This window comes from Hylobates moloch, unplaced genomic scaffold (genome assembly GCF_009828535.3).
Source record: "Hylobates moloch isolate HMO894 unplaced genomic scaffold, HMol_V3 SCAFFOLD_5, whole genome shotgun sequence".
In the NCBI taxonomy this organism is placed as follows: Eukaryota; Metazoa; Chordata; class Mammalia; order Primates; family Hylobatidae; genus Hylobates; species Hylobates moloch.
This window is the reverse complement of record NW_026652280.1, coordinates 84,530,393-84,547,343: the sequence shown is the minus strand read 5'-3', so window position 1 is coordinate 84,547,343 and position 16,951 is coordinate 84,530,393. Positions and strand designations below refer to the sequence as shown.

The 16,951-nt window shown below is 55.5% G+C and overlaps 1 protein-coding gene across 10 annotated transcripts; it reads left to right on the top strand.

The window, feature by feature from the left end:
* Positions 1–37: 37 nt before the first annotated feature.
* On the top strand, positions 38–11,984 carry SLC25A45 (solute carrier family 25 member 45). 10 transcript variants are annotated; one of them, XM_032153408.1, is made up of 8 exons: positions 43–126; positions 4,634–4,718; positions 5,228–5,289; positions 7,021–7,064; positions 7,258–7,329; positions 7,635–7,820; positions 10,114–10,372; positions 10,515–11,984. In XM_032153408.1, the coding sequence occupies exons 3-8, from the start codon at positions 5,253–5,255 to the stop codon at positions 10,781–10,783; spliced, it is 867 nt and encodes a 288-aa protein (XP_032009299.1). In that variant the 5' UTR covers positions 43–126; positions 4,634–4,718; positions 5,228–5,252; the 3' UTR covers positions 10,784–11,984. The 10 variants fall into 10 exon arrangements, with proteins under 10 accessions (XP_058294907.1, XP_058294908.1, XP_058294906.1 ...); XM_058438930.1 differs by having other exon boundaries at positions 49–126; positions 5,235–5,289; XM_058438924.1 differs by lacking the exons at positions 4,634–4,718; positions 5,228–5,289 and having other exon boundaries at positions 38–126; positions 10,515–10,654; positions 11,281–11,984.
* Positions 11,985–16,951: the final 4,967 nt, after the last annotated feature.

Genomic DNA, 16,951 nt, shown 5'->3' with positions numbered 1-16,951 from the left:
GCCAATGGGAGACCAGGGCCGCCCCGCGCGGCCCGCGCATGCCCGGACGCCCGCCTCGCGTGTCTCGTCACGCCCGTGGGGTGGCCGCGTCACGTACCAGCCCCGCCACCACCCGAGTAATCCAGGGTGAGTTTCCCTTCACAAAGGCCCCGACTGTTGGCCTGTAAGAGGGTTTGGTGAAGATTCGAGAATCAGGCTAGGGGCGTTGGCATGCCCACGCCGGGTCTCCGGGCTAGTTCCCTGCCTGTGAAATGGACACTTCCTGGCACGTGTCAGGGATCCACGCGGCGCTGGCAGCGGCCTGTACCTTAGCGCTCTCGGCAGTGGTCAGGAGAATGGGTCCTGGCCCAGGCTCATCCTGGACAAGTCCCTTCTCCTCTGGGCCTCAGTTTTCCTCATCTGTAAAATGAGGAGGTTGAACTCAATGACCCCCAAGGACTATCCCTACTCTCAAATGATTATTAATATATGTCTACGTCAGAAAACCAGGACAGACACTCTGTTTTTCCAGGGAGCAGTCACATGAGCCCTTGCTATCTTACACAACAGCCTGGGAGACCTTGAGGTTTTCCCAGGCTGGGAGGAGACTTGGGGCCCCAAAGAGGCAGGTGTGAAACCACTTACCCTCAGGGCCATGTCACTGACATGTCCTGGTAATGCAGCGTGTGTGCATCTGAGATGTGGAACTCAGGGAGAAAAATAAGTCCATGGGGCACCTTCTAGGGCCAGAGGAACCAGAAGTTGTCCCAAGTGACAGCAGTGGGCTTGGTGATCAGGAACGGAGGGCAGTGGGTTCACTTTGCCCTGGTTCCCTGGGATTGGAAAGCAGCTCTAGCTCCTGACCCAATCCAGCCTTCTTCGGTATGTGAACCAGCTCTGCCTGCCCTCCTATGATCCACACTGCCCCACAGCTGAGCCCATGACATCACATCTGCCTTGCTGATGTGACCTAAGGACTTGAGGAAGCTCAGATGTGGGCTGCAGGGAAGGGTGTCCAGTGGGGGTAGGCATCTTCTTCCTGGTTCTCAGCTCTGGGACCCTCAGACCAGGACACACTGTATCTCCATGGCCTCTCCACCCAGCCAGAGTGAAGCAGGAGCAGAAGAGTTCAGTGTTGTTTTGAATGCTTACTGGATGCGGGGCTTGTGCTAGGTCAGGGGATGGAGACTGAGGGGAGACATGGCCCTGCCGTCAGAAAGTGTCTGTTGTGGTTTAATTGGTGAGTTAAGGAAGAGGGGAAAGAGAAAGAAGCCCAGGAGAACAGCACATTTAAAACTACAGCACTTAATTGGTGAGTTAAGGAAGAGGGGAAAGAGAAAGAAGCCCAGGAGAACAGCACATTTAAAACTACAGCACTTTGGGAGGCCGAGGCAGGAGGATCGCCTGAGGCCAGGAGTTCAAGACCAGCCTGAGGAACATAGTGAGATGCCATCTGTAAAAAAAACAAAAATTAGCCAGGTGTGGTGGCACACATCTGTGGTCCTAGCCATTCAGAAGCCTAAGGTAGGAGGATCGCTGGAGCCCAGGAGTTTGAGATCACAGTGAGCTCTGATAGCGCCATCCTGCCGCTGTATTCCAGCCTGGACAACAATGAGACTTGGTCTCCAAAAAAATAAATAAAACCACAGAAGATGACAGCATTGCCTTAAGAACTATGAAATGCTACAGGCAGGAAAAGTCTCTTCTCACTTGCTGTGTGTAGGGCACTGGGCCAGGTTCTTTCCCGTTTCCTGTGTCATTCTCATGCGTCCTGAGAGTGGAAATAAGTATTAGCAGTTGCCATTTACGTGCCAGCCACTTTTTAAAGTGCTTTAATCCTTAGAACTCACTAAGAGGTGAGTATCATATCTCTGTTTTATGTCAAAGACTGACACCTGGCAGTCTCTGTGGTGGTGGTGGGGAGGCTAGAACCCGGGTCTAGTCAAGGAGGGGCACTGGGAGAGAGTCCAGGAGGCTGATGGTGGGGAAGGAAAGGCATTCCAGGTAGTGGGAACTGCATGAGCATGGTTAGGACCCCAGGAAAGACCCCCGCTGGGTGAGAGCATAGCAGGTGGGTGGCACCATGGGGGAGGCCTTGAACCCCAGGATGACAGATACGGGGCAGGCATGTCAGACAATAAGAACATTTTGGAGGTCGTGAGCCAGAGATTCACAAGATGACGCCATGCGTAGGTGGGCTTCCCTTCAGGAAGGCCGTAGGGAAGTGGGAATGAGGGTCTTTCTTGAACTGGGGTGAGGCGGTGAGATTGGAAAAGAGAATGAGACCCATTCTGAAGTGAGGGAGGAGGCGGCCTCCAGCCTTTAGAGCCGAGAGGCTTAGACATCAATTAGCCCGACTGCCGTCCTACTTTGGCAAACAATAATAGACCCCAAGGCCCACAGAAGAGGTTGCTCAACATCACTGAGGGACATAATGTAACCGCCCATTGGGTTCACCTTACCCTCTGCCTAGACAGAGCCAATTTGTCAAGACAAGGGAATTGCAATAAGGAGAGTTTAATTCATGCAGAGCTGGCTGTATGAGAGACTGGCGTGTTTTCTTTTTTGTTTTTTTTTTTGAGACGGAGTCTCCCTCTGTCGCCCAGGCTGGAGTGCAGTGGCATGATCTCGGCTTACTGCAGGCTCCGCCCGCCGGGTTCACGCCATTCTCCTGCCTCAGCCTCTGGAGTAGCTGGGAGGCGCCCGCCACCTCTCCCAGCTAATTTTTTGTACTTTCAGTAGAGACAGGGTTTCACCGTGTTAGCCAGGATGGTCTCGATCTCCTGACATCGTGATCCACCCGTCTCAGCCTCCTAAAGTGCGGGGATTACAGGCGTGAGCCACCGTGCGCGGCCTGGAGTTTTATTATTACTCAAATCAGTCTCCCTGAGAATTCCAGGATCAGAGTTTTTAAGGATAATTTGGTGGGTAGGGGGCCAGTGAGTTGGGAGTGCTGATTGGTTGGGTCTCAGACGAAATCATAGGGAGTTGAAGCTGTCCTCTTGTGCTGAGTCAGGTCCTGGGTGGGGACCACAAGACCAGATGAGCCAGTTTATGGATCTGAGTGGTGACAGGTGATCCATCAAGTGCAGGGTCTGCAAAATATCTCAGGCCCTGATCTGAGGTTTTACAATAGTGATGTTATCCCCAGGAGCAATTTGGGGAGGGTCAGAATCTTGCAGTCTCCAGCTGCATGACTCCTAAACCATACTTTCTAATCTTGTGGCTAATTTGTTAGTCCTACAAAGGCAGTCTGGTCCCCAGGCAGGAACAAGATTTGTTTTGGGAAAGAGCTGTTATCATCTTTGTTTCAAAGCTAAACTATAGACTGAGTTCCTCCCAAAGTTAGTTCAGCCTATGGCCAGGAGTGAGCAAGGACAGCTTGGAGGTTAGAAGCAAGATGGAGTCAGTTAGGTCAGATCTCTTTCACTGTCATAAATGTATCAGTTGTAGTTTTTTTTTTTTTTTTTTTTCGTTTTTCCTGAGACAGAGTCTCGCTCTGTCGCCCAGGCTGGAGTACAGTGGCATGATCTTGGCTCACTGCAACAGCCGCCTCTCGGGTTCAAGCGATTCTCCTGCCTCAGCCTCCCAAGTAGCTGGGACTACAGGCGCCCGCCACCACACCCGGCTAATTTTTGTATTTTTGGTAGAGATGGGGTTTCACTATGTTGGTCAGGCTGGTCTCAAACTCCTGACCTCAGGTGGTCCTCCCACCTCGGCCTCCCAAAGTGCTGGGATTACAGGCGTGAGCCACTGCGCCTGGCCTGTATCAGTTATAGTTTTTGCAAAGGCAGTTTTAGGAATAAGAAGCAGAACCAGGACTGCAGCCCAAGCCACCATGAGAGGCCAGTCTTTGGGGATGGTCTTTCAGGATGATCTTTGGGGGTGGCCCAAGGAGCCCCAGGCAGCTCCAGAGGCAGGAGGTGGGAGGTCCTGTTTCCGGAATCTGTCCACACACGAGAAAGCAGCAGGGATGGCTGGGTTCTGCCTTGGCCGCAGTGAGGGGAGAAGGGTGAGCAGGACTGGGACTTGGGTGTCTCCCATAGGAGACTAGGAGCTGTGGGGAGATCTGGAGGGGAGGGTGCAGATGTCACTGGGCCTTGATGTTCCCCAGGGCCGTTTGGCGGTGGGAAGAGGGAACTGGAGCCCCAGGCTGCCGCTGATGCTGCTGGCTGACATTTCCGTTCATTCAGTCACTCAGGATTTATTGAGAGCCCACCCCGTGGCTCTCACCCACAGTGAACAGAACACCCAGAGATAACCTGCCCAGACACACAAGTTCTTCCCATCACATGTAGGGGTGATAACTGTGATGGAGAAAGAGAGGAAGAGCCAGCGGTGCCTCCGGCTGGGGAGGCAGGGCAGACCTCACCGAGGCGGTGACATTTGAGCCCCAGCTGGAGGGGTGCCAGGGCAAGAGTGTCCAGGAAGAGGGAAAAGCCAGTCTGCAGGCCTGGAGGCAGAAGGCTGACTGAAGAAGAGTCTGCAGCAGAGAAAGCAAGGGGGTGGGTGGCAGGACGTGAGGTCAGAGGAGAATGGGCGGCACCTTGTGGCTCACAGATCCTTGAAAGGGTTTTGGTTTTGACTGAGCAGAACGGGGCCATCGCAGATCAACACGCACTTTAATCAAAACCCCTATCTTTCCCCTGGGAAGGAGGAGGCCGAGGAAGGCTGTGTCTCTGACTCACACGGGGGAGTCGGGGAGTCGTAAACAACCCTGGAGAGAACAGCCAGGCCTGGTGAGTCACTCCTGGGAGTGGCTCCTCCCCACCCTGCCACGCAGCGGCAACTGCGGGCTGGGCCTACCCCCTGGTGGCCACGCTCCCTCTGCACCCGGCCTCTCTCTGTGGCATGGGGGCGGCTGTGCCCCTTGGTGGAGATGAATGGGAGTGGAGCTGGGCTGTCTGGGCACGCAGGGGCTTGCCTCTTGCTGACTAAGGCAGACCTGGAGGGGCACGACCACGGGGCAGGGACCCAGTTGCCATCCCCAGAGCGAGGATCATTGGCCGGGCTCGGGGATCAGGGCCCCTGTGGTCCCGGCACGCCTGGCCCGTGAGACTGTACTCTGCATGACTCCTCCAGGTGGCCAGGGTCACCGGAACTGGCTCGCTCCCCTCTGCCAGTTGCCGGAGGTCCAGGCACCAGGCCAATTCTCACCTTCCCGCCAGGGTTAAACATTAGTGGGAGGTTATCAGCGTGGGCCAGGGGAGGGAGAGGGGGGAATTCAACTCTGTCTTCTCTGCTGGAGCCGCCAGTTCCCGCAAGCCCAGACAATGCCGGTGGAGGAATTTGTGGCTGGCTGGATCTCTGGTGAGACATTTTTCTTCCTTCTGTCACATCACACCCAATGGTAGGTCACTCCCTGGGGAAGATGGGTGACATGGAAGGAGCGGAAACCAAAGGCTGAGTTCCGACCTGGTGGGAGGATCACTTGAGCCCAGGAGTTTGAGATCAGTCTGGGCAACATAGGGAGGCCCATGTCTCTACGAAAAATCAAAAAAATTAGCTGGGCACGATGGCTCACACCTATCATCCCAGCTACTCAGGAGGATTGCTTGAGCTCGGGAGTTCAAGGCTGCAGTGAGCCATGACTGTACCACTGCACTCCAGCCTGGGTGACAGAATGAGACCCTGCCACAAAAAAAAAAAAAAAAAAGCAGGGCATGGTGACTCACACCTGTAATCCCAGCACTTTGGGAGGCTGAGGCAGGAGGATCACTTGGGGCCAGGAGTTTGCGACCAGCCTGGGCAACATAGGAAGACCCTGTCTCTATAAGAAATGAGAGGCCAGGAGCAGTGGCTCATGCCTGTAAGCCCAGCACTTTGGCTGGCTGAGGTGGGTGGATCATGAGATCAAGAGTTTGAGACCAGCCTGGCCAATGTGGTGAAACCCCGTCTCTACTAAAAGTACAAAAATTATCCAGGCTTGGTGCTGCATGCCTGTGATCCCAACTACTCCAGAGGCTGAGGTGGGAGGGGGCCCTTGAGCCCAGGAGGTTGAAGCTGCAATGAGCCATGATCATGCCACTGCACTCCAGCCTGGACAACAGAGCAAGACCCTGTGTCAAAAAAAAAAAAAAAAGTCTGGGTTCCATGGAGCACCCCAGAGCCAGCTGTCCCCAGTCCTCCAGGGAGTGGCCGATGGGGAGAAGAGAGGAAGGCACAGGTGGGAGGGTGCTGCCTCTGCCTTCCAAGGCCACTCTGCCTGACACCTGCAGAGGGCGGGAGAGCCAGGTGAGCACCCTGTACCTTGAGCCCTGCTCTCCAGGCCCACCCTGTGGGGCTTACAAAGAAGTTCACCTTTGACCTCACCTGCTGTCTTGAGTTCCCTCTGGGCCTCTGCCCCACCTGGCTGTGGGCCGCAGTCCCAGGCCCTGAGGCCTGTTGTGCTGTGGTCCCAGCCCAGCTTCTGGGTGGCATTCCTCTTAGGAGAAAGAGAGGGACGTTCTGAACCTGCCTCCTGGGGGTGCGACCTCCCCCAAGCTCCAGAACCAGCCTCTGCTGTGGAGGGCAGGGCTAGGCAGTGGGCAGGTGGAGGGGAGGGTAGAAGCTCTTCCGCAGGTGCCCAGGCATGACCCCCATCAGGGCCCTGCAGTTCTGCGTGGCCAGCTGGCAGCAGGGCCTGCTCTGGATCCCGGCGACAACATTATGAGTTGAAGAAAGAAGAGTAAAGCTCTCGGAGAGGCGGAACCTGGGTGATTAACCCAGAGTCCCGCGGCTCATATGCAGTGGGATACCCGGGTATGGGCTCCAGCGAGGACACGTGCGTCTTTGGCTGGCTCTTCCCTCCTGGGTGTGCATCCTCAGGTGGGGCCTGGGGTCTTGCTCCCTTGTCTCAGTGCCTTCCTGGCCAAGTGCCTGTGTGGAGGGGGTGTCAGGGGCAGCTGGAGTCTCTAGAGCTTGGCAGGAAGGTGGCTACACGTGTCTGAGATGGCCCTGCTCTCCTTCCTCCTGCCTGAACCCCTCTTTCCTCTTGGCACAGACTTGCTTCCTGGGCCTGGCACGAGGGCCCTCACTCATAGCACCTTCTTGTCACCACAGGAGCTCTGGGCTTGGTCCTGGGACACCCATTTGACACTGTAAAGGTGAGTTTAGGAGAGGCACCAGAGGAATGAACGATCTCACCTGACCCAAATGTCAGGGTGCCCTGAGATCAGGCCTGGCTAATCTTGCCTTTCCTGCCTCTCCTGCTGGTTGGCATCCTGCTTGAGGGGGCAGAGGGAAAGGTTGGCCCACCTGCCCATCCCGCCACCCTACCTGCTCTGTCCTCCCACCCAGGTGCGGCTGCAGACCCAGACCACCTACCGGGGCATCGTTGATTGCATGGTCAAGATTTACCGCCATGAGTCCGTGAGTGGCCCACTCCTTTGGGGTCCTCCCTCTTTGGGGGAGGCATCTGGGGCCGTTGGTACCAGCTTCCCTCTCCAGCAGGATTCTGCCCCTGGAGGAGAGAAGACCAAGTCTAGGATCCTTGGGGGGCCTAGGCGGTAGCCTAGCACCCCAGCGGCGCAGCCTCAGCCTGTCCCTGCCTGTCCCCACCTCCCTGTGGCAGGACTTGGGAGCAGTTTCCAGCCAGAGGCTGCCTTGCCCGGGCTGGAGAGGACCAAGGGGAGGCCCCACAGTGCCTACTCCACTGCCACTGTGTCTCTCTGCAGCTCCTGGGCTTCTTCAAGGGAATGAGCTTCCCCATTGCCAGCATAGCTGTGGTCAACTCTGTCCTGTTTGGGGTCTATAGCAACACCCTACTGGTGCTCACGGCCACCTCCCACCAGGAGCGGCGGGCCCAACCGCCCAGCTACACGCACATCTTCCTAGCGGGCTGCACCGGGGGGTTCCTGCAGGTGAGGGGGCAGTGAGTGGGCACACACAGGTGTCATAGGGATGGTCATCTCGCTCTGTCCTCTCCCACCCTGCTCTGGCGACCCACAGCTGTGGAGGCACGGCCTCCTGGAGGGGAACAAGAGGCCTGTGCTGTGGCCTTCCAGGCTGCAGGCCTTTTGGGGGAGGGCTCTGGGGAACTGAGGGGGCAAAAGGCAGAGAGAGCTGGTGGACAGTGCCAGGAGGGTGCCGGGAGAAGCAGCCTGGGCCACTCGCTCCAGCTGATGGGGCTTGCCCCCCTCCAGAGGGATCTGCCAGCCTCAGAGCTGTAGGGAGCCCACTCCCCAAGGAGACCTTTGACCCTGGAGAACTGCCAGTCCCCCGCAGAGCTGTGAGCCCAGCCCCTCTGGCCGGGTCCTGATGAGGTCCTGACACTCCCCTGGCCCCGCCCGGCTCTACCCTTTACCTGCAGTGCTTGGGTGGCCACGACCTGGGAGCCTCACTTGAGGCCCGGCCCAGCAGGGCATTAACCATTCAGTCACTGCCGTCATCTGGGCTTTGGGCTTTAGAGGGGCAGATGGAGGGAAGAGGGACCAGCCGCCTCCAGTGGGAGCTGGTGCTGAATGGGTCCTGTGAGCATAAGCAGGGAGAGGGTGCGCCCAGCACCCACTCACACCCCAGCCGCAAGCCAGGGCCGCCCTCTCCTGGGCAGCTGCCCCCAGTTCCTTGTCACACTTCATGGGGCAGAGAGCAAGGACAAAGGACAAAGTCAGGCTGCTCCTTCAAATGAATTAATGATTAATGAGACCCCCGGAGGCCCCAGCTTTTCTTCTGCTCCTTCTTGTGCGAGGCGTCACCTATAGGTTTCCTGAGCCTCGCCAGCCATATCCCACAAACACAAGGAAGAGAACCGAAGCCCTCAGCTAAGTGGCCGGGCCCGGCTTCTAAGTCACCCTGCCCCCTCCAGCTCTTTGGAAAGCAGAAGTGGGGACTGTGAGGGCTGCTGATGGAGTCTGGGTTTACAGTCAAACCTGTGGCTTTAGTTTAACAGAGTCTTAGAGGAAGAATGTGTTTTAGTGTGGAGTGGGAAGAAGAGGCAGGGATTGACAGCCTCTGATGGGCACAGACGTTGCCCTGGGCTTGGCCTAAGCTGACCTTCTGAAATGGCATCTGACACTCCACCACCCCTGTGGGGGTGTCTGTCACCTGGTGTCAGCCTAGCCGTGTCCTCAGCCCCCAGGACCTCAGGGCTCAGAACACCTCCCGAAGCCCTGAGCTCAGCCCTGCCAGCACGCTCTGGAGGGCGGCACAAGGCCCCATCTCCCAAGGGATGGTCCCTAACCTACGACCCTTACTCCTTGGGCCAAAGTAAACAAACGAAGACTTGGCCTGCCACACCCTAAGTACTACCACCGGAGGCGACCGCCAGCCCTCGTCGCCATCAGCCATCTCCAGGGCTGGGGAACTGAGCCCATGTACCTGTCACAAAACAAACAAGCAAAAAACAGATAAATCCCTCAGAGACAGGCTAGCCTTGACATGGACCCCGATTCTCACCTGGACTCCAAAAGCTATCCTGACCTAGTGGCATCTCTGACCCAAACCTTAACTGCCCCCATCGCCCTCTACATCCCCCCAGCACTGACCCTCACCAGGACCCCAGCCCCAATTCCATCCCAAATCTGTGTAGCGTCTGCTTCCGCCGATGCTAAGAGCCCTAGCACCTGCCAAGTCCCCCCATTACCCACCTTCCCACACTCAGAAGCCTCTTTGGTGGGATGCTAATGGGAAGGAGTCTTGCCTCTCCGGAGGCAGGAGGGGCTGGCCTTGTGCCCCCCGGGCCTCTGAGAGGTGGGCGCAGGAGAACAACACTCACGAGGGGACCTCCTCCACCCTGGGAAAGGGTGATTTCTTTGCTATTTCACAGTCACAGGCTGAATCCTTCACTTGGCCCTGCTCACCGTACAGGTATGCTCACTGCCGGCTTTGGGGAGGCCAGAAACCAACCTGCTCCTGCAAAAAGAATCCAGGCTTGTTCTGAGTGCCTGCTGCAGGCCAGGCAAGTTGGTCACTGTTGCATGAGGGGGCAGTGCCTCTCACTCTTGGGCCTGATGCCAAGGGAGGTGGCCTGTCCCCGTCGCATGCAGACATCCTGGCCATCCCAGCCACACATGCACGTGAGAGGCTGGGCACTGGCAGGGTTCCTGAGGGACTGGAAGATGCGGCCCCCTGCCTGCCTCCTTCCTCTTGTGAATATAAGGGGCCAGTTCCCAGCCCAAAGCCCCACCCGGGGCCCTCATGTTTCATCACCAACAGGCCTACTGTCTGGCTCCTTTTGACCTCATCAAAGTCCGGCTACAAAACCAGACAGAGCCAAGGGCCCAGCCAGGGAGCCCCCCACCCCGGTACCAGGGGCCCGTGCACTGTGCAGCCTCCATCTTCCGGGAGGAGGGACCCCGGGGGCTGTTCCGAGGAGCCTGGGCCTTGACGCTGAGGGACACCCCCACGATGGGAATCTACTTCATCACCTATGAAGGGCTCTGTCGCCAGTACACACCAGAAGGCCAGAATCCCAGTAAGTAAAGTGGCGTGAGAGGATGGGGGACAGAGGTGTGAGTAGCAGGCAGGGTCCAGTGGGGACTGGGGAGGGAGATAAGGGTCTGGGGAGGATGCTGTGTTCTGGGTCTGACCCCTGCTCTGGGCTCCCTCTGCCCCAGGCTCAGCCACAGTGCTGGTGGCAGGGGGCTTTGCAGGCATTGCTTCCTGGGTGGCAGCCACGCCCTTAGACGTGATCAAGTCCCGGATGCAGATGGATGGACTGAGACGCAGAGTGTACCAGGGGATGCTGGACTGCATGGTGAGCAGCGTCCGGCAGGAAGGACTGGGGGTCTTCTTCCGGGGGGTCACCATCAACAGTGCCCGCGCCTTTCCCGTCAATGCTGTCACCTTCCTCAGCTACGAATATCTCCTCCGCTGGTGGGGATGAGCCCTGTGGCAATGCCAGCAGCTCCCCATCAGGCCCATGGCCCAGAGGCCAGTTTGAGATTGGAGGCCAGGTTGAAAGCTTGCAAATCAGTGCAAGGGGCTCAGCCCATCTAACCAAGGTGCCTCCCACCCGTGCAGATCTGGGCTGGGCAGACACCGCTGGGAGCCGGGAGCCGGGGGCCTGTGCAGCCTCCCTGTGTAGCTGGCTTTGACTCCTTTGCCTCCCACATCTGTGAAACAGGGAGCATGAGGCACAAGTGAGCTGGCAAGTGGTGCTGGTGACATCCCAGCCCCTGTCCTGTGCCTTCACCTCTTTTTTTTTGAGATGGAGTCTTGCTCTGTCACCCAGGCTGGAGTGCAGTGGTGTGATCTCAGCTCACTGCAACCTCCGCCTTTCCACCTTCTGGGTTCAAGCAACTGTCCTGCCTCAGCTTCCCAAGTAGCTGGGACTATAGGCGCTCGCCACCACGCCTGGCTAATTGTTTGTATTTTTAGTAGAGACAGGGTTTCACCATGTTAGCCAGAATGGTCTCGATCTTCTGACTTCGTGATCTGCCCGCGTCGGCCTCCCAAAGTGCTGGGATTACAGGCATGAGCCACCGCACCCGGCCACCTTCACCTCTTAAGGAGCTCTGAGACTCCGCTTCTGAGAGTCCCTGCTGCCTCCCACCTCCCTGCCTTTCAAAGCTCTCTCTCCCCCATGACCCAGGATAACCCTAGGTCTCCTCCCCCAGAATCCTTCAGTGGCTCTCATCACCTTCAGGAAAAGCCCAAACGCCTTCCACCCTCCAGGTTCCTCCCTCCCCACGAGGCTTTGTTCTCCTGGGGTTGCTTCCTGGACCCTGAACAAGTTGTGCTTTCATTGCCCGGGCCTGGCCAGCAGTGCACAGTGCCCGGCAGGGTGACTCCACCATCCCCCGGGCTGGCCCCGCTCTCCTCTGAGACCCAGGCTGAGCCCGGTCTCCTCGCCCTTCCTTGACTTACCTCCCCACCTGAGGCTGACTTTGGGGTTCCCAGACACCCCACCCGCACACATGCCTTGATCATAGCACTTGCCTGCGCTTCTTCAGAGTCGTTAATTTGCTTCTCGGCTTCCCCACTGGACTGTGAGCTCCCTGAGGTCAGGGATTGCGCTTTGGATGGTTTCCAGCCTGAGCCTGGTGCTTGAACAGACGTGTGCAATAAATGCTCGTTAAATGATACGACTGTACTCCTGACCTGTCTCTTCCACGCCAGCTGCCACACCTGCTTCCCTGGTCTTGCCACACAGCTTTCTGTTGAACCTCCCAGCCCCCATTTGCCTGCTCTGACCCTTCTCGAGGTCACCTGCAGTGGAGGATGCTGGGAGCTGGGAGTCTGTGTGCTTTGCCCACTCCCAGCCAATGGCACTTGTTTTCTGCTGCTTTTTCTTTTCTCTATTTTTTCTTTTATTAGATACAGAGTCTCACTCTGTTGCCCAGGCTGGAGCGCAGTGGTGCCATTATAGCTCAGTGTGGCCTTGAACTCCTGGGCTCAAGCCATCTTCCCACCCTAGTCTGAGTAGCTGGGACTGCAGGTGTGTGCCACCGCACCTGGCTTTTTTATTTTTTTGTAGAGAGGAGGTCTCACTCTGTTGCCCAGCCTGTCTTGAACTCCTGAGCACAGATAGCCCTCCCGCCCTGGCCTCCCAAAGAGCTGCAGTTACAGGCGTGGGCCACTGTTCTTTTCTTTACCCATCTCACTTGCTCAGTGGGAATTAAAAACTGGCTGAGAGGGTTCTTTTAACTGACAACAAAATTGAGCATCAAGGGCCATTTGTACCCACTAATGTCCCTATCTGGTCTGAGATCAACGTGAGTCCACCTCATGGTGACCGGAATTCCTGCCATTTACTGGGGCCTCCCTATAGAAACAATCGCAGTGTTATGATCACAGTTGATAGAGAGGCAGCCTCGGCTCAGAGACATTATGTAATTTGTCCTAGGTCACACCGCGGGTAAGTCATACAACTTGCTTAGATGCCTCTGAGCTTCCAGCCCCAGCGTCCAGTTACTTAGCTACCCTGCTCCACCTGGGCACATGGGGGTCTTCCGCGAGTCACCTAAGTTCAACTCCCCCCACACCACCCTGGGCTAGACCTGCCGGGACCATACTCCGTCACATGCTCATCAGAGCTCTCCTTCACCGGATCATGTGCTGCAGATGGAGGCCATCTGCAACTAGTTTTTGTATTTTTAGTAGAGACAGGGTTTCACCATGTTGGCCAGGCTGGCCTCGAACTCCTGGTCTTATGTGATCCACCCACCTTGGCCTCCCAAAGTGCTGGGATTACAGGCGTGAGGCTCCTGGCTCTGCCCTTGTTGCAACAGTTTAGGCCCTTGTTGCAACAGTTTAGCAAGCTTCCCCCTAACTCAGTGGATAAGGCGCTGTGAGTTTCTAAGTCAGTGGTAATCAAGTGTGGTCCGTGGAGCAAAGCTTATTAGAAATGCAGCATCTGGCCAGACACAGTGGTTCACACCTGTAATCCCAGCACTTTGGGAGGCCGAGGCAGGAGGACCACTTGAGGCTAGGAGTTCAAGACCAGCCTGGGCAACATAGTGAGACCTTGTATCTACCAAAAATTTAAACATTAGCCAGGTGTGGTGGCACTGTGCCTGTAGACAGAGCTGCTTGGGAGACTGAGGTGGGAGGACTGTTTGAACCCAGGAGGTTGAGGCTGCAGTGAGTCTTGATTGTGCCACTGCACTCCAGCGTGGGTGATGGAGCAAGACTCTGTCTCAAATAATAATAATGATGATAATTTTTAAAAAGAGATGCAGCATCTCAGGCCCCACCCCAGACCTACCAAATCAGAATCTCTGAGGATGGGGCCCAGGAATCTGTGTTGTGAAAAGGTCTCCCAGGGATTTCTACACATGCTAAAGTTTAAGAATCGGTGTTCTGGGGGCTCCTGATCATGGGAATGTGCTGCCCTTTCGGGCTGAGAAAGGTGTATGGTGGAAGAGACTCGAACTCCTAGTTTCTAGCAGTCTCTGCTCCTCCTATGGAAAACACAAGGTCCACCTGAGGCCGGTTCCCAGGTGCCTTGAGGCAGGCACTGCCCTTTCTGTGCCTCAGTTTCCTCTGTGATCCCTTTTTTTTTTCTTTTGAAATGGTGTGTTGCTCTGTTACCCAGGCTGGGGTGCAGTGGCACGATCTCGGCTCACTGCAACTTCTGCTTCCTGGGTTCAAGTGATCCTCCTGCCTGGGACTACAGGTGCATGCCACCATGCCCGGCTAACTTTTTGTATTTTTAGTAGAGACGGGGTTTTGCCATGTTGGCCAGCCTGGTCTGGAACTCCTGACCTCAAGTGATCCACCCGCCTCAGCCTCCCAAAGTGCTGGGATTAACAGGCGTGAGCCACCACCCCCAGCTTTCGTCTGTGATCCCTTCTGATCGGACAATCTCTGAGCCCATCCAGCACCACTACAGTGCCAGGGATTCCAGGCTGGACATTGCAGCGATGGTACAGCAGTTGTCAGAACACTGGGCAGCCAGTGGCTTGAAGGAAGCAAACAGGACGCATGAGGAGGAGGAGGTGGGCTTCTATAAACAGTGCAGGAAGTAGGCAGGAGGGCAGGTCAGAGTGGTCCTCTGTCGTTTGCTATTTCTCATCAAATTACCAGTTAGCGGGAATTCCCATTTGGGTGCCCCTCTGTCTGAGAGAGAGAGAGCTGTTCTCCTTTTTCCTTTGCCTATTAAACCTCTGCTCCCAAACTCAAAAAAAAAAAAAAAAAAAAAAAAAGCAGTTAGCAAGGGAGTAAAATGAAAAAAATCTATTTTTTTGGCTTTAGTTAAATGGGCTCCCGTTCTCCCTCTCTGGTTCTATCTACAGGCGTCTCCTAAAGAGCCCGGAGTGCCCCTCCTCTAAACTCCACCTTTACAGCCAGAGAGAGTGGCCAGACTCAGGTGGGACCAGGGAGTTCCAGGCCCAAGTTCTTTCCACCAACTCTTAGCAAAGGCTACCCACTCAGCTGGGAGAACAGTCCTGGAGTGAGTTTAGGGTTTAGTATGGTGTGATTAGTGAGCAAATAACTCACTCCTCCTGCACAGAGGCCCCAGGAGGAGATGCCACTATTGGAGGGGAAGGCAGAAAGACAAAGATGGGGCAGGAAGGGGCCAGAGAGATTCTAAAAATCTAGATGTTGGCTGGGCACGGTGGTTCTCGTCTGTAATCCTAGCACTTTGGGATGCCAAGGTGGGCAGATCACCTGAGGTCAGGAGTTCGAGACCAGCCTGGCCAATATGGTGAAACCCCATCTCTACTAAAAATACAAAAATTAGCCAGGCATGGTGGCACATGCCTGTAATCCCAACTACTAAGGAGGTTAGGCAGGAGAATCTCTTGAACCCAGGTGGTGGAGGTTGAAGTGAGCTGAGATTGCCCCACTGCACTCCAGACTAGGTGACAGAGAGAGACTCCATCTCAAAAAAAAACACAAAATGTAGCCGGGTGTGGTGGCTCATGCCTGTAATCTCAGCACTTTGGGAGGCCAAGGTGGGCAGATCACGAGGTCAGGAGATCGAGACCATCCTGGCTAACACAGTGAAATGCCGTCTCTGCTAAAAATACAAAAAATTAGCCAGGCATGGTGGCACGCACCTGTAGTCCCAGTTACTTGGGAGGCTGAGGCAGGAGAATCACCCGAACCAGAGAGGCGGAGATTGCAGTGAGCCAAAATCGCACCATTGCACTCCAGGCTGGACGACAGAGCGAGACTTCGTCTCAGAAAAAAGAAAAAAAATCTAGATGTTTTTAATCAGCAGGGTCTCATAAGATGCATGTGAAATTGCTTAAGGATTTAACAGATGGTATCTCAGGTTGCTGTTATTTTTGAGAACTCTTTTAGACAGAAGAAATCCCTAAGAACTGGGAGATAGTCTGTGAACCTGCTTTGAGGTTACAAAGGAGGTGGTGTCTGTCGGTCACTTGCAAAGAGCTGATAACTTGAGCAAACATGTTAAATAAAGTCCCATTGGACTCCTGTTGTCCAGCGTCATACTTCTTTTTTTAGCAGTGACCACAGCTGAAGAAATTCCAGGAGACTAACTTATGTGTATAGTGACACTCCCTGTGGCTTTCCCCACCGCACTCCAGCCTGGGAAAAGCTACATGCGCAGGGAAAGGGGGAGATGACACAACCACGAGATGACTCTGGCTTAAATAACTTTGACCAGACTCAGGAAACAGCTGAGCCAAGGGGGTCCATGCTGTGAATGTGACTTAACTGGTGTCTCCAGCCTGCTTAGGCTCCTGAGTGCCAGACCCACACTGCTGTCTCTGGTCACACATCCTCGGATGTCCCAAAGGCACTTCGAGTTACCCCAGCCTGCCCTGCTGCCCTCAGCTCCCAGCCCGGGCCAATGCCCCAGAGAGCTCTCCCTCTTCCCCGCCGCCATGCCAAAAGAGTTCCTAACTCCTCTTAACCCTTTGAAAGGTTTCTACTCCTTCCCAATTTTTTAGAGAGGGGGGTCTCACTATGCTGCCCAGGCTGGTCTTGAATTCCTGGGCTCAAGTGATCCCCCTGTCTCAGCCTCCCAAAGTGCTGGGGTTACAGGCATGAGCCACCGCATCTGGCCTCCACTCCCTCTTTACCAATCCTAACAGCACAGCCCTGGTCCTGTCTCAGATCTGAACATATACTTTAACTTTTTTTTTTTTTTTTTTTTGAGACAGAGTCTTGCTGTATCGCCCAGGCTGGAGTGCAGTGGCAAGATCTTGGGTCACTGAAACCTCTGCCTCCTGGGTTTAAGCAATTCTCTCCTCAGCCTCCCGAGTAGCTGGGATTACAGGCACCCGCCACCACGCCTGGCTAATTTTTTGTATTTTTAGTAGAGATGGGGTTTCACCATCTTGGTCAGGCTGGTCTTGAACTCCTGCTCTTGTGATCTGCCCGCCTTGGCCTCCCAAAGTGCTGGGATTACAGGTGTGAGCCACCACGCCTGGCCCACGTACTTTAACTTTTGGCAGTACAGTTCTCCCCAAGTCTCCCTGCTGCTCGGTGGCTTCCCAGTCCTCTGCAGAACCAGGGCAAGCTCCCTCCCGCAGCCTGCAAGGCTTGCAGGTGTGCACCTTCTCTTGGTTCCTTAAGCACATCAGGCTCCCTCCCACCACAAGACGTTTGCACATGCCCTTCTTTTTTTTTTTTT